Here is a 27,865-nt window from a genome sequence, read left to right on the forward strand (position 1 = left end):
CAGCATTGTGTGAAATTAAAAAAAAAATTTTTTCTATGACACTGTGTGTTGTTTAATTGCCTACAACACAACTAGTATGCTGACTCTCATGAGCAGTTATGAGTAGACATAAATATGTCTATTTATTGTTTACAGAAGTCCTTATCTCCACTTTTTACGTGAATAAATCACACCTGTTCACAGAATTTGTATCTGAATTTGCTGCAGAGCTGGATAGATCAAACTGTGAAAGAATGCCAGAGACAAGCCAGTAACTCTCAACAAGTCTGGAACGGGCTCCACAAAAATTAAGAAAACACGTGTAGTTTGGTCTTTTGGAGTGACTATTGAGAAATGAGAAAACTATTAAATAACCATGATTCTCCCGTGGTCTGGAGTTCCATGCAAGGACTTGACTTGAGCAAAGTTTATAATTATAAAAGTGAAGGGTCAGTTCTGAGATACACACGAGGAACATTTCAATGATTTAAAGGCAGATGGGACCACAGGCACCAATGATGCTGCTGGGAACATACTTTGCTATGTCATGCATTGATATCTTAAATCCCATAAAGAAAGACCATGCACATCATGCTCTAAGGTTTTTCTGTTAAGATTAAAATTACTCAGGGTAAGCTTGGGAGACATTATTGTGGGTCAGGCTTTATCTATCACCCCGTGCATGCCTGCATCCTTTCTTTTGGAGTGGTATGGCTAGACTTCTCCTCTAGTGATGTAGATCATTCTCCCCACACGTCTAAGCAATGCATGGAAGTATGAATCAATGAACAAAGAGCATAGTCTGACAAAAACTATTTGGAGGCGTCATCGTAATTTAATCAAAAACTTGTTCAGACACCAGTTTGTTCTTTAAAAGTAAACCTTGTCTGATCCAGAAGTAAAATCAGACTTCAGTAAAGTTTATTAAATTTAAAGCCATGGGAGTTCATTAAACTTCCGACATCTAATGAAAGTTTGTTCTTCTGGTGCAGAAAGTCTTTTTTAATGTTAGAAAACTTAAGGACAAATATTCTACCAGAACTCTGAGAGCTGTGGATATGAAAGTTCAGCATAGCAAGTCACATGAAACAGACAAAGAGCAAAACAGTCGCTCCTCAAATGTAAAACTAATTGTAAATAGTGAGAAGGCTTAAGCTCAAAGCAAAAACCACAGATACAGTTTTTGAAAATGGAAAAATGGAAAAAGCTGAAAAATACAGCCTTTATTGTATTATATAAAACCATAGCATATTGTTTGTAATTTGGTATATCCAAAGAGTAGAAAAATGGCCTTGAATTTAGACTTCATATGCATATTTACTTATTTAAAGATGTTTCATCCTATATCTGTAATGTCGGTAAGAATGTCGATGCTTCAGTTGTCTGCTTTTCTAAAACCTTCAACTTCAATCTTCACTTTTTACTTGTTTGTTCTACTTGAAAAGGAAATTGCTGCTTATGTAAATTCACAGCACATCTCATGTAAAGGCACTTTGCAATACAACAAGATGCAATTTTCATAGAAAAAAAAATAAAAAATATATATATATATATATATATATATATAATCAATCCAATCTTACAGACAAATTCAATTTCACTTACAAATTCAACCTGAATTGCACATTCCAATTAGATCCTGATTGACAATGCAGTGAAGTTCAGTTGTGTTTCAGGTTCATAAGCCAGCGTTTTACATTTTATGCAAGGAAGATGTATATTCCATCCTTACAACCTGCTGTTTTTGCTCAACATTTCAGGTCCGTTCTGCAGTGAGGAAACGGTGGCACCGCTGGCAGGACAACCACGCTCTTCGAGTGCGAGTGGCACGAGCCATGTCCATCCCCACATCGCCGACCAGGATTAGTTTTCACAGCATCAAGCAGACCACAGCTTTGTGAGCGTGGGAATAAACTTTATCCCTTCTGACATGCTCATCCAGAGAACATCCTTCATGATTTTGGTCCAGCATTCTAAATTAGGCCGAGTACTTCACAGTAAACTGCTTAGTGTTGTGTGTCCAAATCAACAAGACACTCCTTTTTACTGCTGAGGTTTCAAATACTCATGAATTAGTTTGCTAGACGATGCATTGTTTTACGGAAACGTACAGTGTGTAAAGTACAAGATTTGAAATTCTTTGAAGAATGTTTTACAGCAAAGATTAATCACCATTCACCAACAAAGCAGGTCTTGCTTTGCTTTTTATTTCTGTCAAATAGCTGCTTAGTGGTTATTTATGGGAAGACAAGAATTTAGCAGGATCTGCAACTCATCCACTCATAGACATGATGCTGAAAGAGTGCAATCGATAAAACTTGAATTGTAATTGACCACAATGCAGCCTCTTGTCTGCCAAAACAACCATTTGTCTTGAAAATGATCAGAAACTAAGAAAATCTAACTTTCTTAATAAAAACTGGAAACGGTTATTTTGGATGGAGGTGGTAAAAGGGAAAAGTTTTGTCTTATTCTGTCCTGCTTTACATGTTGTCGGGGCATTTCTTCACACAATTTTACTTTCACCTCTCCTCTGGCCATTTGTTCCCAGCACTGTTATTTCTCCCAAGTGCAAAAACAAAGAGGGAACTGATTGAAAGAAAAGTCTACTTCAGGACATGTTTGATGCCACTGGTTCCCCAATCCCAAGTTAAATCTCGAGTCCAGACAAGCAAATCTAAGATTATAGTTATTATTTTAAGAAGTGAAAATGATTCTTAGCCATTTATGCAATATTTGCATATAGAGCACAAAGTGTTGTGCACGGGTATATCGTGCATGTGAAGTGAAAGCAGATTAAATTCTTTTTGGCTTAATGAAATCCTCGTGGCTTTCTCATAATCAGTGTCACAACTAAGCTTTTGCTGCTGAAGAAGGGAAGCCTGATGGAGTGGGAACCAGTCACATCCCTAAAGACGCGTTTCGGTCAGGTCAGCGTATTCTCTCAATGTAATGCCAGCTTTTACGTCTCACAAGGCTTATCCCACAAAGTCATGGAAACAGCCATGTGTCTGCTTTGGTATTTGCCCAAAAAAACTTTTTGCTGAGGGATTAAAAGAGGATGAGAATTATTGATTTTTTTTTTTTTTTTAAGAGATTACGAAAATAAAAAAAGCATATTTATTGATGATCTAAAATGCTGCTGATGTTTAAGCCTGACTCATCAGATCATCTGCATAATTATCTAGAGTTGTTGAAAATGTAGAAAATAGATTTTCAAAAATAAGTGTTTTAATTTTTGAATTTCTGTTAATACTCCAAATAAACTCTTACCAGTTTTCTGTCATTTTGATGCCACACAGTGTGTCAGTTAAATAACTAAATGTATACATGTGTATCTCAGTACATTAGAATACCACACTTTTTCTTTCCAATAAACTTTCCATTAAAATACTAGAATAAATCACTTTGTGAAGAGCCTTGTCTATTTAGCAAAGATCTTTTTTGCCCTCATTGAGGAAGATGTTAGTGACCCGTTACTGGACAACTGTCTTGTCAGCAGTCCTGACAATAACTGTGAAGGCTATAAGATGAATTCATATAAGCCATAAGATAATACTATATAATAACATGCTCTCAAATTATTTTTAATTAGTGGCGTCTAATACAATTTTTTTTTTTTTGAAGAGACTGGGCTTTCATTACCTATAAGGGATAATAAGTGAAAAATTAACACTTGAAGTACATCTAAAGTGTGATCAAGCTGCATAGTTTTACCATTTTTTGTGAAATAAAATAACTTTTTGATAATGTTCTAATTTATTGAGAGACACCATACTTGCTGGAGTATACATTGTAGGCTTGGGTAAAAGTTTGACCAAAATTCTTTTTTTCAAAAACTGTGTTTAAATGGCTTGTATAAAACATAAAATATGTAACCATCTGTTTATGTAAAAATGTGCTTTTCATTGTTGTCTTTGTAAACTTGTGTTAAACTAAAGCAAATTTGTTATTGCTGTTCTGTTCTTACTACACTGATGGTGGCTAGTGTAGAAACTATCTACCCCAGACTGATTTGTTGTAAATATTATATCTGCTTCACTTCAGAGTCAAGGCATGAAGCTGTACTACAGCACATCTTTCCAGGATCTCTACAGGTTACATAAAGTTAAAAGGACTACATGATGCTACTATTGTAAAAATGTGAAATAATCTTATAAAAAACAAGATTTATTTAAACTCACCAAAGAGACAACCTTTGTTTACTAACTTACAGTTTTTATTGTCTACATATTTATATTGTCGTCAGTGGACTATAGTTAATGAATCTGTTTTTGACATGATTTTTTACATCAATTTCTGAACATGAAGTGTAATCAACAAAGTCAGATGTCAGATCTGTAGATTTTAAGGAAGCCACCCATACTGCCTTACAAAACAACAAGAAATGTATTTTTGTGAAAAGGAAGTTGTCTCTATTGGTTAAAATAAAATTTTCTGTTATTGTGCCTTTTGATTTTTACTCATTTCTGAACAACATACACATTTAAACTGATTCATACCTTTCACAAAAAGCAACAGAAGACAATTTTTTGATATTACAACAAATCACTAGCTTTAAAGAGGGGGGGTTCTGACATGTTACACACACATTCACACACACACACACACACATATATATATATATATATATATATATATATATATATATAGCATGGTTACTTGATTGTACGAGTAATTTAGGACTTAAATCTATTTTATTTAATGGATCTTGGATTTTTAAAATTTCTTTGGAATTAATAATGTATTTTTAATTTAATTGAAATGAACCAAAATCCATGTAAATATATGTTTTAGATAATGTGATTTTGATATTTTAACACTAGTTGGAATAATTGTATCTTTTCTGATATGCAAAACCTCTTGGCTCATGTTATCCCTTTTTTGTTTTAAAAAATTGTGTAAAAATTGAAATACTGAAGCACCATGGGAATAATGTTATTCTTACACAAGGATACAGCTGAGCATCTCAGACAGCCCTATGCCCAATAATGCTAAGTAATCTGACATTTCCACAAATTGCACTGATATTTTTCATTTGCTTTTCCACAGGAATTAATTCAGCTGTTTTTTTTTTTTTGTTTTTTTTCCACTGCTCATATACCAGTTGTTCCTCTTCTGGCAGAGAGGAAAAATTCAAGTTTGCATGTTGTATGATATGTAATCACTGTAAATAATTAGTCATTGAAATGTAATCATTTCAAACCAGTGATGGAATAAAGACGGTGTAGGAGAGAGCTCTTGCTTGGTGTAGTTTTATACATTTTAGTCTCGAGTGAAATGGAGCAGAAACTACAGCCTTTGCCAGCAACCCTCAGGACTCATCTAGCCATACATCCTCAGACAAAGAGATAAGGCTCTAATATGCTGTAATGAATGCTTGTTGAATCAACTAATACTCTTGATAGTTGTCAGCATAATGAAAGAGGAACATTAGATGTCAGGCTTTCCTTTACAGTTAACTAACTAACCTAAATTACATCACATTTATGAAAATTGCATTTTAACAGTTATGACCTTATCCAATCATATTGCAGTTTGGGCTCTAAAATAGCAACCAAACTGAGGTGTGTGCATCTGATGAGGTTCAAAACTGACCAAATTTAATCAAAGGAAATTGTTGCTGTGTTTGTTTATTTACTGGGTGATAAACATAAATATAACATACATTTTTACTGCTTGGATCAGCAAGCAGTAAAACTGCTTGCTGATCCATTTTTACTGAAAACTGATCTGACAGATAAGTGCATGTACTGAGTTTGAAGAAATGGTGGTAGGCTGTAAGTCACAGGCTACATTTTGACCACTGCATATTCTGAAATAATGAATGAGAGCGAAAGTCTAAATGAAAATTGGTTTTGGCACTCTTCCAGAATCTACATGCACAGGATTTAGATTGGGGAGAATGAGTCTGTTTCCCTGGGGGAATCTAAAGAGACTAAGGTCAGATATTGCTGCTGAAAACACCAGTCCACATCTTTCATGCCTTTTATTGTCCATCACAGTTTCATTTATGAGCCTTATGAGATATCTACACAGTATGTCTATCACAAAACAGTACAAAAATTTGATAACCAAGAAAAAAAAAATCAAGTTCTGAGCTTTTTAGTTCAGAATACAGAACTAAATCTGAGAGAGAATCTATGCGGTGACATCAAGACTACTGTGGAGAAGAGATGTCCTAACAATCTGTACTCTGACGACTAAGTGGACTAAAACTAGCAGTTGAGGTGATTGTGTTGGGAACATAACATGAAAGAAAGCTGAATACTAACATCTAAAAAAGCTGAATGCTAAAATTAAATCAAAAGGTAGTTTATGAAAGTATCAGTTTAAGGTTTTTTGCAGTTATCTGTAAAATCTTAAATTGGTGTAAAAAATGTAACATCTTTTGTGTAAAATCTTAAATTTTACACATAAAATTTTTTATATTTTTAAAAAATGATTCAAGCCATTTTGTGTGAGATTTTGTGTGTTATGTCACACAAAATCTCACCTTTCAGCTAGGGACTGGCTGAAAGGTGGATTGTGGTGGTTAAAAACTTCTTTTAGTTTGTGTCTTTTTTCAGACTTTTATATCCACTATGTCATTCAAAAGAATCCAAAACTGTCTTTAAATAATAAAATAATTGAAACTGGCTGCAAGTTTGCAGCATCATAGCTGAAGAAATGTGTACTTTCCTTCTCTAGCAGTAGGTGGTCTTTCCTGTCTTGTTTCTTTATCCGCTTTCCATATTTGTTTATGACAGTGTCCCCTGGTCACCACTTCCTCTCTCTGTAGGTGGAGCTCTGGATTCGTGGGAGACTGACTCCACACAGCTGTGGATCATCTATGTACTCATCACCATGCAAGTCCATCTTCTCTGAACTTCCCTCCGCCTCATCAGTTCGTTGTCCCTCGCAGTCTGATTAGACCCTCAGTGTTGTGTTTTGGCTTTTACTTTGTCCTCTCACCTGCTTGTTAACATCATATACATATTATTTTTTCCTGTTCTGTGATTTTCTCTAGAATCTTGTTTCAGAATATTTCCCTTGTTTCACAGAGAAGACAGCTTATGCACAAGGAAAAGTGTGAAATGGGGTGAGAAATAGCAGATCAAAATAGGAGGCATGTAAAAAACACAACACTTTGCCTGTACAGGTGGAGTTTGGTGGTAAAAATAGTAACTCCACCTAGTTTATGTATCTTTTTTTGCTTTGAACAATGTTAAGGAATCAGTCTGCTTTACTTAATATTATCTTGACAAAAAAGTGGGCAGAGAATTCAAGTCAGGAATCAAACACCAGCCAGAAACATTGAGGATTGCCAGCCTCAGTGTGACATGAGCCTGAGTGTTTGCAGTGATTTAATGTGAGCTAGCAGGTAGAAGTCAGCTGAAACATCTACATTTAGTCAAAATGAAAAAAATATATATTTTTTTCATTGTATTAATATTTAATGAATATGTCAGAGTAAATTATCAAATATAACTGGTCTGTAATGGCAGACTACAAATTGTTTTTAAATGGAAAATGGATCATTTGCTTGACTAAAGGAAATACCTCTGACAGCTGTCAGAGGTATTTCCTTTAGTCATTCCTAGGAATAAGAGTGTGTGTTTGCTTATTGGCAGTGCAGACAGAGGCTTCCCCAAAAATCCTATTGATAATTCTATAGACAAAAAACAGATGTACTGAAGTTAAACCCTCATGAATAAAACACAAACTAATTATCTTAGAAAAGCAAGACTTCATCTGTGCCCATTCACTGTTTCTACATTTTATACAACCACTGCTCAAGAAGAAAAATGTTGGAAAAAAGCTAGTAGATGCCTGTTAAGATTAATTGATCCAGTTTTTCTTGTCAAATTGGTGTATTAAAAATTCAGCAACTTTAGGTTTTAAATATGAATTGCTGATCATTTCTGCAAGTGAAAGGGATGTGAAACTAAAAGCTAGAATTTTGAAGGAGTTTAAGAAAAAGATGACACTATTATGTGAGAAGCTGTTAATGCTAAGCAACCTTAAAAAAAAGAAAAAAATCTTTAAAACTCTCTTAAGTTAAATAAAAAATTTGTACTAATCACAGAGCCTCATTTTGATCTACGATCAGGTTATTTTAAAAAAAAATAGTTTTAAAAATATTTCTTCAAAATATATCAAAGTAATTGTGCTCCCTTATAAATAAATGTTGATCAACACCCCCCTCTGCTGGCTAGAAATGGGAGTTCTCTACCTATCCTTTGGATAATTAACAAAACGTTGTCATTTGGGTGATGAAGATGATAATAATTTTTTTATGTAACACCAGATTTTCTAAGAACATTTCTATTTGTAATTTTTAATTTGTTTACAGTCATTCATTAATTCACTAATTTTAGGATAATTAATTTCCCTGTGATACTTAAAAAATCCTAACATAATAGCTGATTTTTGGGTAATCTCTTAATATTTCTCATTTTTTAAAAAACAAAAACAAAAGACTGTCCTCTGACGAAACAGTGCAAAAAGTTGCAATAGATTCCTCTGAAACACATAACACAATGAAACAAATGTATTTATGTACCATAATCTGAAAAATGTACATAGAGGTATCAGCTTGAAGAGACTTTGAAAATGAGATGAAACATTTATGAATTTGCCTTTCATGACACATGCAAATGAAAACTGATAAAGGTGGATTTGACAGACATGTAGATTCCTTCTGTTTAAAAGCTAACAAAATCCTTGCTTAACAGTAAAGAAAATGACTTTTTTTTCTAACTCCAATTGGCTTTTTGTGTCTCAGCACCAAAATCACATTAAGGCTCAAATGGCTATTTTATGATGCCATGATGTACTTTACGAAAGCTTCATAATTTATACAGCCATTAGCGTCTTCTTGGTTTTGCATCAGCTGCTCCACTTCATCCTCCCTCATCTTCTCACCTGAAAGCACCGACACTGTCAGCTCAGTGTGCATCATTATTACCACCGCCTTATGAAATCTGCTAACTGAGACAATTCCACTCACCAAGGGTTGCCAGAACGTGTCTGAGCTCTGCGCCCATCACTGTACCATTCCCCTCCTTGTCAAACACCCTCAAACCCTCAACAAAGTCTTCAAACGTTCCACGGTCCTTGGCTTTGCAGATGTGTTGGTAAATTGGGAGGAACTGTTCAAAGTCAAGCATCTTGGTCTGCATATCTGTTGAAAGTATTAAGAAAAAAAGTTACTTTTGGTTGATGTTCTATGGTGACCTAAACTTTAATTTGAATCTTTCATGTACAGAGGTTTTCCTGTCAACTTTACAGTAGATGACCAGTTGAACCTAACAGTTGTTGCAATAAATGTTTGTTTTGCATTATATGCTGCTTTATTTTCCTGCACATCTGACATGTTCATCATCAGCTGGTAACTTTCTTTAACAGGTCACTGAGTTCTGAATCCAAAGTTAAAGATCCTAGATACCCTAAAAGCCGGTACCAGGAGAAGATGATCCCTCATCCCCTTTTTGCTGTTTTTATTTTAATTATGTAAAGCACTTTGAAATGCCTTGCTGCTGAAATGTGCTATACAAATTGATTTGATTGATTGATTGATTGATTGATTTCAGGAATGACCTCCAGGCAGACAGAACAACTGCTGGAGCATAAGAGACTCATTGTGTAGCCAGGAGAAACACTAAGGTGGGTAAGTGAGGGCTTCTCATGAAGTAAACAACTTAATTTCTCAGGAAGTAAACAACTTAATTTCACCCAGAATAGACAATATTTTATGATGTTTTATGGCCAATATTCTGGCACTTACAGATACTTGGTAATTGTAAGGGCTCAGGCCAGTTTAATTCTCATAGGAAAGAGCTCCCGATGAATTGTAACTCTCAATCAACAAGCATGACATACAGTACTATGAACTGTTTTCCTCAGTGTATTTTTTTTTAATTAGTTAACTAACTCTACAAATTTGACAGTAGAGTTAGATGTTGACTACTGTTTCCTTGTTCATTCTTTATTTCCATTTTTATCAACAAAATTGCAATCATTTTATTCAGTGGGAGGGTGTAATTAATGCTTCAAATCAATTTCATTATTTTGATAAGTCACTGACTGTTTCACTTTAATAACCATTGAAACTGGATGATTTCTCAACATTAAAGATTTAGAAAGTGGCTAATAGATGTAAGAAAAAAAATAATAAATGGCTGCCCTCAATGTGATGAAAAAACTGAAGAAAAAAAAAAAAAAGAATGACTAAAATTGTCATACAACCAACCTTCGGCTTTAGGCTTCCCAAGGACATACATGATCTCTGCATTGGTGGGATTCTGGCCCAAAGCCCTGATCAGGTCACCGCACTGGGCGTAAGTTATTTTCATCTCACTGGTTGGTGTTCGGTCAAACAGCTGGAAAGCATCTTTGAAGTCTGTCAACAAAAAGAATAGCTAACATTCCTTCTGAATTTTTTTTTTTTTTTTTTTTGCTCATTTCTGTGTCATCTGAGAGCATGTGCAGATCTTTCTGAAGTAATTATCTATAATGGCATGCCTCAGATAAAAGGAAGCGCTGCAGCTTCCCTGAAGGGTTCCACTCTGCTTTGGCTGGCATGCACTTCACATGTTTCTGAGGACACAGACTTGAATAGGAAATAATTCTTTAAAAATAAAAATAGCATATGTTTGATCTGGCGAAACACCAGCTGTTGCAAAATGTTTCTCACTCACTGAGAACTATGCTGCGAGTGCAACCATTTATTCTCTCTATAAATAACCCCAAGCCCATGCAACACAAAGGAAAAAGCAACAGCTCTCTACAGCCTCACCCTCAAGTTGTTCTGGTGTAAATTCCAGCTGGGGAAAAGACAAACCAAACAGAACAATTAGAAGACCCTAATCATTCAGAGCGGCAAATAAAAAGTTCATTGAAAATAAAAAAAATACACAACCTTGGGGACAATTAAGCAGTCTGTTTTCTTTCTTCTATTTTGAAAAGCAGTTGAGGTCACCTTTCTTGACTATAATCCAGTGGTTTTATGTGACCTTGGAACTACTTCCTCCATCCTTAACAAATTAACTCTGCACTATATACTGCTGGATTCATCACAGCTTATTTTTAGATGCATTTGGTGAGTGTTTTCAATTGACTAAAATGTAAAAGAGATAAAATGACATAGCTAAAAAGGGAACACTTATTTCTGCTCAATGTTCCACATTTGTTTCCCCCCACATATTTTATTTCATAATTATTAATTATTTATTATTATTATTATTATTATTATTATTATTATTATTATAATTATAATTATTATTATTATTATTATTATTATTATTATTATTATTATTATTAATCTCTCTATATAATAGAGACAATTCAAATATAAGATCATGACAGCATAATAATTTGAAAAAAAAGACCTTCCTGATATAAAACAATCAAATCAAATAAAGATAACATTAGAATATCCGACTTTATTAAAAAAATGGTTCTACATTTTTAATCTACTTTATTAACCTTTAAGTGTCTAAACTAAATTGTTGTTTCTCAAAGTGTAAAAATCAATAGAGATATACAATAAAATTAAACACTGTGGTTCAAAATGCAGAACGAGACAAACTTAAACGTTACCATCCTGTGAGACAGGAGGCATCCATTTGTTTCAGCAGTTCATAGTTTACAAGTGACCTTGGATCAGCCCATTGTTACCACTTGGACTCTATACGCTACTGTGGACTTTGTTGAAGCTTATTTTTAGGTGCACTTTGTTTTAATGAAGGGAAAGCGTTATATTTAAAATGCCAAAGTGAAAAAGAAATAACATGTTTTAGAAAAAAAAAAATTGAAACTATTCATTTTTTTTGTCTTTTTGTTATCTTCAGCTTGAGAATGGATTACAATTTCAATTAGATATTCATTTCTAAAAAGAGTGTTTGTACATGTTGATTCATCAAGCCTATGTTTAACGTCTGGATTTCTACAAAACCTCAAACCACAAAGTCTCTGAGAAGCTAAGAGAAAAAAAACAAAAAAACATCCAAACCTTATCTAAGCATGTTTTAAGATAGATCAAGATGGCTATAATTATCTATATTTTTTCTTTCTTACCAGTTTTCCACCCTTGTTTCCCTGTAACAAATAGTGTGGGTGGTCTGCTATTCGCAGAAATAAGAAAAAAAAGTCATATTTTGTGGCTTTAACCGCACTCTATTGTAACATGGCGGCTCGCTCGACCTAAACCAACATTCGTCCTCTCAGAAAGGGGCCAAGTCAGCATAAAGTATATTTTCCATGATGTTTAAAGCACCAGTTAGTTTGCATCTGTACCTAATACTGAGACAGGCTTACAGCTTCCTTCAATAAAATATCCCATTTGGTTTTGTGTGCTTGTAATTTAGAAGACATTCTACAAAGCTGGGGAATGAGAGAGCTAAGGATAATTAGCTGCAGTAAAATGTTGGGCTTGCAGTGCCAAGTTTAGATCACTTGGGGTCTCTGATGTTCGTCAAAAAAAATAAAATAAAAATTAAGTCAACCGAAAACATTATTATGTCTAAATAGAATAATGTGATTCTATGCTAAATCATCAAATCATTTTTGCATTTCCAATTTAAAATGTTTTACCGTTACTGTTGCTGGGTCAAATTCAGGAGTCTTTGGGCGCTCCGGTTCTGGGGGCTTAGGAGCTGCCGGTGCAGCAGGCTTTGGCTCTTCCTTCTTCTTGGGGGCCATTTCTAGAAGCACTTAGGACTGACTGTGCAACAAAATGCTGGACACTGCAGGCAGAGGTGGGTGATTAGGGCCTCCCTTTATGTTCTGGCCACAGGTGTCACCTCCACCACCCCCTCCGTGCCCAACCAGGCAGCGAACAACAGGCAGAGGACTATAAAAGGATATGGCTTTGTGCTTCTATTTAAGACAAACGTTTGTTGTTCTCCTAGTGTGTCTGTCTCTGTATGTGGGTGTGTGTGCATGTGTGTGTGTGTGTGAATGGAAAACTGCATTAGCTAAAATCCCAGGACAACAACCTTCTATTAAACAGGCTATTTTAATCAGCAGAAGTGAGACCTCATGCATATTCACCAATCTTCAACCGCTGACCTTGTTCAGTGAAGTGTGGCAGTTATTAGCGAGGAGGGGATGAAGAAAAAGATAATTGTTGAACACAAACGGAAGGGTTTTTTTTTAAAGTTCCTTCACCCACAATGAAGCACGACGAATGGCAATTATTCTTGATTACCATTAAAACGTTCAAGTGAGAGAGGGTTATTCACAAGCCTTTATGATAATAGTCGTTTATCTCATATGATCAGAGGGATTTACAGGGCTCAGATTTAAATCCACCTCAAAATAGGGGTCAGAGAATGTTGTTTCTGTCTGATCTTGGCCTTTAGACTGTTAAATAAGTCACATTAGAGCTCAGTGTCAAAATAATTGAAGTTTACATTGTTGTTCTTGTGAAATTGTCATTACCACTCAAATAAAGATGAAGTGTCTGATGTTTTTGTGGTTCACACACATACAAGTAAAAGTAATTCAAGCAAGCATTTAATTAAAATGCTAATTTACTGGAGTGTTGAGTCATAAGGGTCAAGCTTCTTCTCCATGTTGTCTTCGTAGCTCTTGCGATTTCCAGACTTGACAAGTTCGGGTTAAGATGTTATTTTATGACGGCTACCAGCAACACTTGAAACTGTTCAGATGGACAAGAACTGAATGCAGGACAGTCTTGGTAGAAAAACTTGCAAGGAGCTGCAAAAGTCCTGTGACTTGGACAGAGGTTCACCTTTTAGCAGACCTGCAAACCTTAACCAGGCAACGATGCATTGGAAAGGTTCAGATCAAATTATTCTTGGGATGCAACTGCAAATGTCCACACGCAATTTGAGCTGAGGCCCTGTGACAAAACCTGAAACTGCTTTAGTCACAGAGGCTCTTCATTAAAGCTGATATCAGATAGAGCCATATAATTTTTTTTTTAATATAAATTCCTGAAGTATTCACAAACACGTTCATTTTCATTTTGATAACAGCAACTCATATATAGTTTGATCAGCATTAAATTACATGCTGTTTTTTACCAAGCGGAAAATCTGAAACTTTGTAAAACTCTTCAGCAAGCAAAAGTGTATATGTAGTGATTCATGTACTTTTGTCTTAAACATATCATCTGTAGGAATTCATCTCAATTTACGTTCCTAACGACAGGTAAGGTAAACGTTCAAGATAATATGCTTATGGATCAAACCCTTCAGCAGGTGACTTCACAGTCGGAATCAGAATGAGAAAGGTTTATTAAATATAAAAATATATAAATATATTTGCACAGCATGCCGCGGTAGCCCTCCTTCTTCTAGGTTGGACATGTTATGTGTTCAGAAGTGGTGTTGTGCTTAATTTGGTTGCAACACATGATCATCTGATCTACTTTTGCCTTTTTATTATATTGAAGACATTTCTGTGCGCACAGTTGCTGCTCACCAAGAACTTTCTTGTGTAACTGACACGCAGACACAGATGGAAGCCTTTCATGAGAATCTGAGCATAAAAAGGGGTTAAGCTTGCGTAGGTCACTATTAACTCCCTTTTACTGTAGAGAGGGTCCATCACTGACAAGCAGCAGGAGGAATTTACAACACGACCAGCCGCATAATATCAAGATCCTAAAACATCTAAGACCTGTGCAGTTTGCTATTTTAGAGTTGGTCTGTTGTCTAGCTGGTATGTAGCTTGGAGGGCCTCCAACCTGTGGACAAAGCCAATTGTTACTCCGACACATTAGATGACCTTGAGTGCAGATGAAAGAAGAGTGGATAAATACATTGCTGTTAAATGACAACCTCAAAACAGCATAGGGGTTCTTCTAAAGTCTCTTCTGAAATGTAATAGTGTTGTCTTTGAGAGAAAATCTCAGTGTGAATATATATGACTTTTGAACAATAGCATCTGTAAATGTCTGAATCTGCTATAGGAGCAGCCGTGGGAAGAAAAACAATGGGCAGAGAAGAGGGGAGAAACTTCAGGCAGAAAAATTCAGTTGGAAAGTTTTAATGCAGGTTATGAATATTGATTCAAAACGTCAACATTCTCTCATATTAAAAAAAAAAAAAAAGATCATGTGGATCCTGAGTGATACAGTTCCATAGAAACCCTTCACAAAAACTGAGGTTACAGGGTACCCATATCAGCCTTAACATTTGTGCAGTAGTTGAGGCACCTGATGAATTCCTGTTTGATGTGTTTAGCGTGTCGTCAGCTGCACAAGTTAGTAAGTGCGCCGTAGTGAGAGAGCATGTAATTAAACTGTCACCTATCCAACTTAGACTTATTGTAGGATGCAGTTCGCAAAGCTTAGGCAGAACCCATGCCAGTTTGAAGGGGCTTAAGTTTAACACAGACTTTGACGCAGTGTTTCTTGGCAGGAATTAATTTTGTAGAATTGATGTGCTTAAACAAATTTGGGGGTGGGCGGTGGGGGTGTGGGATGGCGGATAATATGAGCCTTGGAAGAAGATACTGTTGAAAGAAATTACAGATGGATGATCCTGAAGTCAGTGCTTATATTTCTGCAACGTTCGACTGTGCCCCTGCTTCAACACACCTGACCCTAAATATTAGGAAATTAGCAGAGCTACACAGATTACATACTGAGGAGGAAATTTACCTATTTGAGTCAGGTTTGTGGGACCAAGGACACATCCAAAAGTTGCAGGACACCAGCCCTTGACGAGTGGACTTCAAGACTTTTCCACTGAAAAGAATCTAAAGTATAGAACTATAAGCATTTCATCAACCATCAATAATTTACCTTGAGGCCCCTGATGACTGGAGTTTGAGTTCCTAGTTGAGAGTCTGATCTTTATTTGGTCATTTGTAGTTCCAAATCTTGCATATTAACATTGAACATACCTCAAATTAAGTATTACTTACTTCTTTATTTATGATTTATGAAATCATGAAATCATTTATCTATTTGTTCAAACACACACACAAAAAAAAACTGCATTCTCTGTCTATCACAATTTATTATTATTTTTCCTGCAGAATGCCATCATTGGGGAAAGAGATGCCTGTTTGGATGTGGGGTGTCAGAAGGAGATGCTGTCCATTCATGTAAGACCCGCCTCTGATGGTGACTGCAGTACCAGAAACATTTGCATGTTCTAAATATGGTTTTTCTGAGCAGCCTTCCGCAAACTTCCATCAAAAAGTGTATCTCCTGTGTTATTAAAACCTACACAGTTTTCCAGAGTCAAATATAGCATTCTAAGAAATAAAATGAAACAGGCTTCATCAATACTTACTCAGGATACCGGCCTTCTGATCCTTGTTAAACCTTGTAAGCACCTGTGCTGTCTAGCAGCCGAAACAACAGCTGAGTCATGCTGCCCTCCCTTGGTCACAAATTAACTATGAACCCTGAGAACTGTCGTTCTGCCCAAGAGATCTAATTTAAGGTTGTTGTTTTTTTCTCCCTAAATGTGAATACTGAATCAGCTTTGGACAAATTAATATGATTGGAAACCCTGTTGAATCACAATTTTTATAACATCTTCAAGACTGTACTAATGCTTAATATCAATCTAGTTTTCTTTTGTCCATAGGCCAACACTTGTTCTGATTTCTTTAAATTGACTGCAAGACAGAAGTGCAAATACAACACCTCACAGTGACAGATCCTAGCTTATTTCAAATGTTGTTCAGTGCTAAGGCTAACACTGTGCAAAAGTAACATGGAAATAAGGGTAATGAAAATTGGAAAAATCGATGTTTTCCTCTGTTGAGCAGTATTTCATAATGGATAGGTACTATCTAGGAAAGTTTCCTGAATCAAAAAAAAAAATAATAATAATAATAATAAACTACTTAGAGCTTTCTGTGAACATCGCTCTCTGTTGTACTCTCAGCTCTGTCATATTTCAGTGCACAGTACCTGGTGAATAAATGACATAACTTTGCAGATTGCTCAAAGTTGCTCCATAGCTCTGTAGCTCATAGTGTTTGGAGAACACTAACAGTGTTTTATCATAACCGTATGTCTGCACACAGATGAGTTTGTTAAACGCTAAACAAACAATAATTAGACAAACCTTCAGGTTCATTCACTGTCTTTAAACAAAGAGATGGACCTTTGTTTAATTTTCAGCTATTGTTTGTCGATCTTCTCAGAAAATGTTATTCCATGTAACGTATAAAATGTTTGTCAATATTCCGGCACAAGCAACGAGAATGACCAAATTATCTCCAAGTTATTACTCAGCAGACGACTTAGGCAATCAAAAACGACCACTCCCGTTAATTATGAAAAAAGAATGGAGAAAATATTCACTTGCTACTTGAGGGAAATTCAAATAAAAGAATTCCCAAAATTTATTTTTGAGACATTCTAATGATTTAATTAAATAATAGCAATGGCATTAATGGTTACATAGCATATGTACTAGAAAGCCACAGTTGAAGTTAGTTGATGATCTTTGTTCCTTTATTCTATTTCTGAAGCATCTGAGGTGATATGTCTAAACAACACAAGGTTTTTAAGAAGAATATGCGAGTTGACCTGAATCCAGCTGAAAATAGCTCCCCAGGAGGTTTAATTTGGAACTTGCTCTGAGACAAAGGACAGACATTGACCATAACGTTCATGACATTTCCACACTATAAATCAGAAAGAGAGTAAATGGAAAAGAAAAATTGGGGAGGGAGGAAAAAAATCATCTTAAATGAAATGACCTCATTTTGGCAGAGGGTAAAAGTTAGGACAGGCTAATCTGATGAGACAACGTCTCTAATAACACTGTAATTCATTTAGTTGTTTGGATTATAAGAAATATAAACCTGCTCAGATAAATAAAATGCAAATGTGAAAAATAAGCAAATTTTTAATAATTATATATATATAGATGCTGCCAAAATACAGGACAGTGAAAGTCATCTCAAAGTAGCAGAAATGGCAGCAGATGAAGCAGAGAAAAAAAATCTCCAGTGTGTTCTAGCTGTCTTCACATGAACCTGGGTCGAACCTCCTGGAACATTGCCAATTATGCACATCCGGGGAATTGGTCCCAAATACACTGACAGCTGAATCGTATTATTCAGGTGAAATAAAAAAAAAATCTGCATGAAATTTAGTTTATGATAACAGCTTTTCAGACAATTTCTAGGAAAACCATCCTTACCTGATACAAATGGGTCAGGTAATAATCCCCTCGTTCACTAGTACATGTGTTTAAATGTGTCTCTTCGTAATAAGCTCTGATCTGGTTTGTTGCCTGTCACAGATATAAACTGCCAACCAGCTGAAACAGAACAATGATAAATGATATAAGAAAGATGACAAATAATAGTGTATGAGACAGATAGAGATATATGGACTGCTGTCAGTGCAGTGCATGGTTCCTTACAGTGAAGACAGTTTGGGGGGATGGATATTAATCATGCCAGATGGATGTCAAAGATCAGAAGCGTTTTGACTGTAAAAAAAAAAAAAACTGAGCTGCATGGAGCTGCAGTAATTAGCTTAAAGGCACATTTAGCCGTTTAGGAAGACCTTTCAAAAGCAAGAAAAAAGAAGAAGGCAGACCCCAATCAAAAAATAAATTAATAAATAGGTGATGTCATGAACACAATTTCTCTCTAATTATTTGAGTGCTATTTCAACTTTTTAACAGAGGAATTTTGGATCATGCATCTTCTGCATGGAACAGTCAATCACATCTTTGAACTATTTGCACAACATGCCAAGTACCTTATGAAAAAAGCTCTCCAAATAAAATACCTGAGAATCAATTCACACCCCTGAATGAGAAAAAGGTGATGAAACTGTCCACAGATGATATGAGGACATTGAACAGACTAAACGCATGCAAAGATGTTGGACCCAAAGATATTTTGGGTCATACATTGAAATCTTCTTTTGCCGAGTAAGCAAAAGCTGCAAATATCTTTGCCATCTCTCACCAGCACAGTTTGTCCTGCTTTTTATTAGAAAGTGAGTTTAACAACTTGTCATGAGCCACATTAAGCTTGCCTAACACCTTCTCTGACCTTCTACTTTTGCATATCAGCACACAGTGTACTAAAACCGAGACACACAGCAACACAGTCAATCAAATTAAAACAGGCATCCCTCAGGGGTACTTAGTCTGTGCTCTCCAAATATGTTACTAAACTCAATGATTCAGTACAAAACATCTTTTAAAGTTTCTATTGACACAGTTGGGGCTCAGCTATAAACACTAAAACACATTTTAGAGGCTGGCAATTGGATTAAAGAGCCAAGAAAAGAAAAAGCATCTTGGGCACTTCAGGCAAAAAAAAATATAAATCATCCTCACAATTTTCCTGTTGGACTGAGATTTCTGAGCTATTTAAGCCCCTCCAGAATAGTACTGTTTTTTTTTTCAGTCAGATTTCTCAGCTCCTCCTTGACATTAGTAAAATATTATGTGCATTTCTCATGAAACAATTCATACAAACAGTAAATCACAATGCATGACCTACAGAAGCCAGTCTCTTTCACAAAATCCTCAGTTCATCTCTCCAGAGTGAATACCTGTGTCAACGAACATGTCAGTGTCATTTGAACGACAAATCATTGTGTCATTGTGAACAGATAAGAGAGTCAATTTGCTTAGTCATGTTCTTAATATAACAGCGTACTCTGCAGGGATATTTTGATTAAATCTATGGCTAAAGTTTTGATGACAATCATGGCAAGTTGTGAGAGATTATGTAAAGGCAAGATTTATATTTACCCTTTTAACGTGTGCATTGTACTGTAAAAGACAGCAGTGTAGAGCAATAAAGAATAAATAAATAATATGAATACAAGCGATTGGAAAATATGCCATTTATTGTTACTTTTTTTTATTCAGTTATTTTCTGAACATAAAATCATTCTATTGTGGCTCTGGATATATGTCAAGTCGTCATCTGCCTCAGCTATATCTTTTACAGCTTTTGACTAATTTTTGATTTGATTTTTTGATTATTCATTTTTACCTCCATTTATCTTTCGATGAGCTCTGACTGGTCTTCATTACAGAAATGAATGCCCCCAGGATGATGCTGCCACTGCCATTGTGGGAATGGTGACAAGCGCACAGCATTATGCAGAGTTCTCTTCTGACCAGAGCACCTCTATATAATCCAGGGGTGTCAAACTCCAGTCCTCAAGGGCCGCTGTCCTGCAGTGTTTAGATGTGCCACAGGTAAAAAACAGTGGAATGAAATGGCTTAATTACCTCCTCCCTGTGTAGATCGGTTCTCCTGAGCCTTGCTAATGACCTAATTATTCTTTTCAGGTGTGGTGTAGCAGAGGCACATCTAAAAGTTGCAGGACAGCGGCCCTTGAGGACTGGAGTTTGACACCCCTGATATAATCCTTTTTAAAAGCACACTCTGGTTTTTCAAGCTATAATTTCTAGCCCAGAATCAAGCAGTTTACGAACCCGTCAGTTTACGGCACTTTTGGTTCTACATGGTGGAGGACAGATCTAACAGCCATGTTCTCTCTCTGTTTTTGGACAATGGATCAAACAGTTCACGAACGTTCTCTGTTGCTCTTCTGTGGAGCATTTATACCCTTCCTATATTTGCTAAGTGTTTAAATACTACTGGCATTTAATAATTTGGTGTATTATAAATGAAGTAGGCTGTACTGGATTTTATTAAAGGGTATAAGAATGAAAGAAGGTGATTACATATTCCTAATACACTTTTTTTAGAATTGTATTTAACTTATGAAACAGACTTAATTAAGGTTAAGTTTGGGCAACTGAACTTTCCACAATTCCATTGTACTGTAACAAGCGATGAGTGACTTTAAAATATTAAAAGTAAATTAGTATTTTTTTGTATTTACTTCATAAACTTAAAATGTTGTTACAGTCCTTACACCCATTAGAATTCACCATCATATGGCGCTTCATCCGCTGCATTATGTTACTGTAACCCAATCCAACTGGATGCAACTTTTGAGAGACTGCAGGGGGAAAAAGCGGTTTGGCAACGGCCCTGCGATCTGTTGAATGTGGAGTTTGTTTTAGGAGTGAGAAAATATGTCATTTGGGGAGTCGTGGTTTATTCCAACGTAAGAGCGAGCGCACCAATAAGCGGCTTTCACGCTCCACCCTACCTGCCTCCTTCCAGCCCCCACCCTGCTTCCCCTTTTCCATCCACATACTCACTACTGAGCACGACCTGCCGCTTTGCCACATCTGGACTGGAGACGCTTCCCAACACGAGAAACTTCAACTTTTTTTTTTTTCTTTTGCTTTGACTCTGCGCAAAAAAAACCCAAACATCAACAACAACAACAACAAAAAACATAACAATCACTCAGGCGTTTTTGCGAATTATCAGTCCGTTAAGGTGATTTCTTTTCTCTCTCGATAGTAAGTAAAGATTGTTGAGTCTAAGCTGGCGTTTCTGTCTCGTCTTAGGTAAACAGAGTCTCGTTTGGGAGTTTCATACATTCAGTTTTCTGTTAGATTGCCACGCTTTTATTTAGTGCGCTACACGTTTTCAGCGAGTGACACATGATCTGCAGCGTTTTGGTGGGGAAGAAATGAAGGATAGCGAAACTCTGTCTATGAAGTCTAAACACGCAGATTAAACACGTTTATATTAGCAGTTGTAAATTTCACTCTCCGCTCTTGTCATAATATTGTTAATGTTTACTTTTAAATGTGAAAAGTGGAGCCTGTCTGTGATCAGTGCGCTGAATGAATGCGTTGATGGTGACATGAGTCAAAAGGAGTGAAGTTGTGAAATTCAGCAGACTCTGGTGATGGAGTGAGACAGTTTGAGGTTTTATTTTATTTTATTTTATTTTTTTAAAGAATCATATTTATTTATTTATATTTGTGTCTGATCCGGGAAGGGAAACTGGAAGAAACCAGTAGGCACAGAGCTCCATACTGAAGTGTTTAAGTTAGTCTGCGGGGAAATTTAAAAAGACCTAAAAATACAGCGTTGGTTTCTTCCCTACAAAGAATCATTTGAACTTCCCACCGCAGAGAGAGAGAGCGACATAAATAGTTCTGACATGTGGATGTAATTTCAGAAGTAAAAAAATAAAAGAAAAGAAAAAAAAAGACAGATGCGCAGAAATAAAGCGAGCGGGCTGAACCGGACCGTATAGTAGATTATAGGAAATTAAATCGAGGGCAGAGCGGGCGATTAGAGTTATGATTTCACAAGCGGCCAGGAGCGTCGAAGGGCCAGATGGAGTGAAAAGACGCATCACGCTCCACTTTGAAGAGAGTTAAGTCGATTAAATAATTGCTTTCTGAGCTCCATCAGCTGTGTGTTTGAATGACTCTTGGAGGTAGAGTTGCCTCAGGGTCAGGGATGGGATCTTCTCTGCAACTCCATAATCTGGACTTTCTTCTCATCTCACTCCTCAGCAGCCTTTGCCTGGTAAGTCATTCATTTACTGTCTGCAGCGCAGTTAGCGTCATTTCGCTGTGATGTTGCACATGTGAAGCGTGGAGGTCCAGATGTGCTTCCTCTGCGCAGTGACAGCTTGTCAAACACAGAGAAGGCAAAGTATCAGCAATTGCGATTCTCTCCGCATGTGTTTTGCATTGGGAATATTGAGGAGCATTTAACTAGATTTTAGGGAAGGGTTAATTAGGCAACCCCAAGCACTGCTGGTGTTGTCATTGGTCTTAATTTCTAATAAATCTTCCCATTATTAATAGGAGTCTAGTAAAAGTTTTTCCTCCAAAATTAGAAAAAAAGGAAATTGACTTTTTGCTCAAATGACTGCAGTGTCATTTACCAAGTCTGTGCTGCATGTCATTGTTGTTGACATACAAAAATATTCCTTCCAAACAATGGACATTTATTTCACATTTATATACCATTTTTTACCAGTGTCCAGATGTGGGTTTTAGTGACTGGGGACTTCTGAACTAAAACTGTATTATACAAATTTCTCTCACACATGCAAATTGCAGTAGAATAATAGGTTAGGGTGTATAGACCTTCTGCTTGTGAAAAACTATTTTTCCAGAGCACCTTTGAATTTGTATAAAGCATCACTTCGAAAAATATAGTCACCCATACAAAGCAACACACAAAATGTAAAGGTGTGCCAGCTATGGATGTCGCGATGTAACACAGACTGATAAATAAAGAAAGCACGGAGGAAATGGTTAAAACATGCTGTTGTTACACTGTTTTATTTATTGTTTTTAGATAGATGCCTGTTGGTAATTTATATGAAAATCAAATACATTAAAACACAGTCCTATATGCAATAATGTGTTTTCTTTTCAAATAAAATGCAGAATGAAAATTTTTAATTATTGCACTTGCAAAGGTCCAGCCAAGCCACGTATGAGCTTATCTTCATTTTTTTTTTTTTTTAATATATTGTGGCAGTACTTGTTTGGGATATTCTGAAATTTCATGTGTAATTTAATTCAGTTGCATGTTTTGTTTTTGTTTTATTTTTTACTGAAAACTTACTACTACTCAACTCAACTTTTATTTTGTTTAAGCATTTTTCAAGCTCATGGCAACCCAAAAGGTTTTAATAGACGTGCAGTAAAACTGGACCGTTTTACACTTGCCAACTTTTTCTTGCTCTTCAACTTTGAGCACAAAATGTTCACTTGCTGACTAATATTTCCCACCTACTAACAGTTGGGATGATGAGTAGATAATCCGAATTAGCCTCTTAACCCACACTGCTTTAAAACCACTGTGGGGAAGCTGCAAGCAGCATGTCTGTTAAGCAACTGGCTGCAGGCTAGCTATCTGAGTAGATAGCCTGACTAATTAAACCAGATAGATTGTGGTATTTTGTGCTATTAGCACTACATCCACAGTTAGGTTTAGTGGCTGTTTATATGCTTTGTTTTTGATGAAGCATTAGATTCAAAACAACATAAAGAAAAGAAAATATGGGTAAGGTTTTCTCATTTTTACGAGTATAATAAACACGTTGCATTATTTTAACAGGAGTTGGAAAACATGATTTTTTTGATTTGATTAAAGCAATTATATAATGTCATGTTCTTTTTTTTCTTTAAAATTCTTTTTAAGGACGATGATGGAGTGAAACTGTAGTATATTTACTCAAGATTAATAGGCAGTACTTGCCTGTTACTGGTGATCACAGTCTTGTTCCACTTTGTGTGGTTTCTTCCTCTAGCAATAAGTGAAGGAGTCTCAAGCTCCTATTATTGGCACAACATCGTTTTGAAGCTTTCACCTGCCTGAATTGGGATTGTCAAAGTGCTTCATTTCTGCAGTCTAAGTTCCCATTTGTGTAGCTTACTTTAACACAGTATACCGTGACTTATAAATGCCTTTTTAAATATTGTCATAGCTGTATCTATAAAGTCTGCTACACGCACACGCACATGCACACGCACACGCACACACACACACACACACACACAGACACACACAGCGTAGGCAGAGCAACACACTGTGTTGGTTTTGTGTGTTTTGGCTAAAGCTGTTGTGCATTCAACAGGCAGTTTGCCCAGGCTCTGAGGTACAGTGCATTTTCCCAGTGATGTGGTTCATCACTGTGCCACAGTGGACCTCTGAGCTCAGTGGCATAGATGGCACAAGAAAACAATTAAAATGAAACTGTATTTATAGCTGGTTCAACATTTAGCTGCTAAAAGGCTCTGTTTGTGAATGATGTTTACCCATTTTTATGTTAGGTGTTTGCTCAGTCTTTCCCTCCACCCTAAAAAAAATAAGTTGCGGGCATCTAAACTTAGAGTGGAAAGTCTGGCTTTTGAAAGCTGAAATGAGACTTTTTTGAGCTGAAACATCCACTTGTCGAATCGCAGGATTATGCCTTGCAGGGGCTCTGTATCGAAGTGAGAAAAATCTGGAGATTACAAGCTGAAACCTAAACGTTGGAAAGCACTTTGACATTGGCGTCTTCACAGCATATTTATCTAAATTAACCGACACAAGTCGTGCAGTAACCATTATTGTGTTTTACATCTCAGCAGTCAAGCGGCAGTGACAGCCAACAGATGAAGCGTTAGCTCACAGCACCTTTGTTCGCTGTGACAGGCTGCCTCACTCTATTATTACATTTATTAGGAGGAAGCAGGGCTTTCTGGAAACCTTAGTGGGGATTTAATTTCTACCTCATGACTGTGTTTTCCTCCGTGATGACTTGCATGTGTCTGGATACTCGGAGTGGATTTGAATCTGCTTGCTGCAAGTTTTGTGTAAGGGCTAGATGGACAATATGCAATAGCAAAGAATGTCAGCTTTTGCTGGGCAAAATTAATCTTCTTTATTCATTATTCATAAAAAACAGGCTTAGAAACCATGATAAAGAAGTTAATTGGAATCATATTGTTAAACTCCTACAATAGTTATTATACTAATACTTCAAATGATTATTAAATCAAATAATAGTTAAAGGAAAATATTTATTTTCCCAGTTAAAAGCAGAGTAGATGCTGGACAACATGATACGTTTTACTCCTTGGGATCATATTTGAATTTTGCACCTTTGTGAAAATGAATCCAACAGACCAATGGTACACATATAACTTTTTTTTTGTTCTAAAGCAGTCATGTAAAAGCTGCTAAAATGCATACTTCTATGCCCAGCATAATAACATTTCCTTAAGCTTTATTCATTTCTGTCAAATTTTCCCCAACATAATTTTAGAATGCAGATTACAGTGCTGTATAATCTCTCTTCAATCTGTCTCTGGTAATTAGACTCAGCAGATATTTTCTCACTAATTTGAAATGAACTGGGGGTGTATTTGTAAAATGGGCTTTCATATTAAAATTCCTTTTTGCATGCCTTTTGACCGATATCCAATATGACTTATGCTAATTTTTTTCCCACTTGTGTGTGTTTATATGCAATGCGCGAGTGTGTCTGAAAGAGTAAGGCATGAAATATCCTCATTAATGTATTCCCCAAGTCTGTTTTTCACTCAGTGACGTTGATGAAACAGCTGAGACTACAGTCTGTTTGATTGCTTCTTTTGATTGGTCCTGGTTGTTAGCTTTCAGTACAATTACTCAACAGGAAGGCAAAAAAAAAAAAGCAAAAAGTCTGAATGCTTTTTATAGTCCATGTCATTTATTCTTAATTAAAATTATATTAATTGTAATTTATTAATTTGCACACAGTTATAACATTTTCAGACATATTTCTTTCCATTAAATGTTAACTTACTTATAATTTTGAAGTGATGATGTAGTTTTACAACTTAGAATTAAATGGTACACACAGTAATATTGACAAATCAGGACACCTTTCAGCACCCTTTGTCTTTTTAACATAACAATCCAGTCACATTCAATATTTTAGGAAATACATCCTAATGAGTCCTGTTTGTCAGGTTAAAAGTATGTTTTGAAAATAACAACCAATAAGCAGACATTAATGATACTTTTAGCTAAGCCTGCACTTTTATTTTTTAAAAATAGTTTTTATGGTCTGATGTAATGCTCTTATTTTAAAAGTCATGTTTTCATTAGTTGTTAGTAGTTGTAGAAAATATTAATAATTAACAGACATAAAAGCTTTCAAACATCCATCTGCGTGTAATTAATCCTTAAAATGTGTTTTACTTAGTGATGAGTTCCTAAAATAAATTAAATATTCTAATTTACTGAATGTCAAGTATCAAAATATGAAATTTACAGAAAAATGTAATGCAAGTAATTTTTCTGGCGAGGAACAAATTAGGATGAGCCATTTTAAAGTTACCCCCACTGAAATGATTAATATTAATTACAGAAATACCACGAAGGGTTATTAGGACATCATCATTTTGATATTTTGAGGAAGGTTTGTCAAGTGTAAACCTCAGATATATAGTTTGATATGCTGAAGTTAAAACCATAGTAAAAATAATAAATAACAATAATAATAAAAAACCTGCCTGAGTCCTTCAGAAAGAACATTGTAGCAATCCTTTGATCTCGTAAGAGAGATCTCAGAAAGTTTTGAAAATGATTCACAAGTGGAAGTCTGAACATCTAAGCAAGCTCATCCTGAGAGCAGGCCACAAGATGCTCAAAGTAGTCTCCAAACACTCTAAAGTATCCACAGGAGACCTACTGAAGACTCATGTAAATATTATTAGGAAATGACATGTCTTCAAAAATCATAGAGATTTCACAAGTTTAACACTCATGGGAGGTGGGTACAGAAGAAGTGTAGTGGTTTTAGTGGGATCCTAAACCACAACACTACACCAAGACACAAGTATTAGAGAGTACTTGAGGAAAATGTGAGACAGCCCTTAAAAAAACTGAGGCTGAGGCAGGACTGGATCCTGCAACATGACAATGACCTAAACCATAGCTGAGAATTAAGAAATGGAAAGTCCTCGGCTGAGTCAAAGTCAATACCTTCATCCCACTGAGAGGCTGTGAGGTGACTTGGAATAAGGCGATGCATGTAAGAAACTGTTGCGAAATCTCACAGCTGAAAGTCAAGAAGCAGGCTAACTTTCCTCAGACTGATGTCAGAGTAGTAAATCTTTATAAGTGTGTCACTAAAAGTATATAAGCCAAAAGTAGTTATATGAGCTATAGGGTGTCCAAACTTGTTCCTTAATCAAAACATTTTTCTGTATCTTTTGTTTAATGAGGAAATAAGATGTTTTGTCATTTAAATGTAAGTAAATAACTCTATTTTCAAGAAATAAGAGATGATTAGACATTAATTTGTGATAATTTCTTAATAAAAGACAGAATACACATTTTATATGGTAGAGGTAAAGCAAAGCCAAAGCTGCTTAATTTAATTATTTTACCCACTATAATATTATTACACGATAAATGCAGTGATAATTTCTTATAAGTAATTTTGTTTCTAAGCCTATTGCATCAAACCCCTGACTAGCGTGAAGCTTTTCTTCATCACTGGTTCAGCCCCTTTAAATCTGATTTCAGCCATTACCGTGTAGTT

The 27,865-nt window shown here is 35.8% G+C and overlaps 3 protein-coding genes and 2 long non-coding RNA genes across 6 annotated transcripts in view; 4 read left to right on the forward strand and 1 right to left on the reverse strand.

Moving 5' to 3' along the window:
• LOC103135741 (corticotropin-releasing factor receptor 2) overlaps window positions 1-4,143 on the forward strand; it is a 51,505-nt gene extending 47,362 nt beyond the window's left edge. The window contains exon 12 of the mRNA XM_007548622.2: window positions 1,740-4,143. Coding sequence (XP_007548684.1) covers window positions 1,740-1,880 — 141 coding nt within the window. The 3' untranslated portion in view covers window positions 1,881-4,143. The remainder of the gene's footprint in view (window positions 1-1,739) is intronic.
• A 1,709-nt stretch (window positions 4,144-5,852) lies between these two features.
• LOC103135742 (uncharacterized) lies at window positions 5,853-7,530 on the forward strand. Its single transcript, XR_475962.2, has 2 exons — window positions 5,853-5,922; window positions 6,761-7,530. It is a non-coding gene; the product is annotated as an uncharacterized LOC103135742 (long non-coding RNA).
• Window positions 7,531-8,497: 967 nt separating this feature from the next.
• myl13 (myosin, light chain 13) lies at window positions 8,498-12,729 on the reverse strand. Its single transcript, XM_007548623.2, has 5 exons — window positions 12,556-12,729; window positions 10,760-10,787; window positions 10,214-10,363; window positions 8,972-9,145; window positions 8,498-8,886 (listed from the first exon to the last, which is right to left on the reverse strand). Exons 1-5 carry the CDS (start codon window positions 12,661-12,663, stop codon window positions 8,780-8,782), a joined length of 567 nt encoding a protein of 188 aa, XP_007548685.1. The 5' UTR covers window positions 12,664-12,729; the 3' UTR covers window positions 8,498-8,779.
• On the forward strand, window positions 8,579-18,272 carry LOC107835862 (uncharacterized). The gene is made up of 3 exons (XR_001661688.1): window positions 8,579-8,664; window positions 9,628-9,635; window positions 18,258-18,272. It is a non-coding gene; the product is annotated as an uncharacterized LOC107835862 (long non-coding RNA).
• A 2,792-nt stretch (window positions 18,273-21,064) lies between these two features.
• The window catches only part of pth1r (parathyroid hormone 1 receptor), a 57,155-nt gene continuing 50,354 nt past the window's right edge, over window positions 21,065-27,865 (forward strand). Inside the window, exon 1 of one of the 2 annotated variants that reach the window (XM_016669722.1) lies at window positions 21,065-22,353. In XM_016669722.1, coding sequence (XP_016525208.1) covers window positions 22,249-22,353 — 105 coding nt within the window. In that variant the 5' untranslated portion in view covers window positions 21,065-22,248. The remainder of the gene's footprint in view (window positions 22,354-27,865) is intronic. The other variant, XM_007548625.2, reaches the window with a different exon arrangement.

Source organism: Poecilia formosa, unplaced genomic scaffold (assembly GCF_000485575.1).
Source record: "Poecilia formosa unplaced genomic scaffold, Poecilia_formosa-5.1.2 Scaffold27, whole genome shotgun sequence".
In the NCBI taxonomy this organism is placed as follows: domain Eukaryota; kingdom Metazoa; phylum Chordata; class Actinopteri; order Cyprinodontiformes; family Poeciliidae; genus Poecilia; species Poecilia formosa.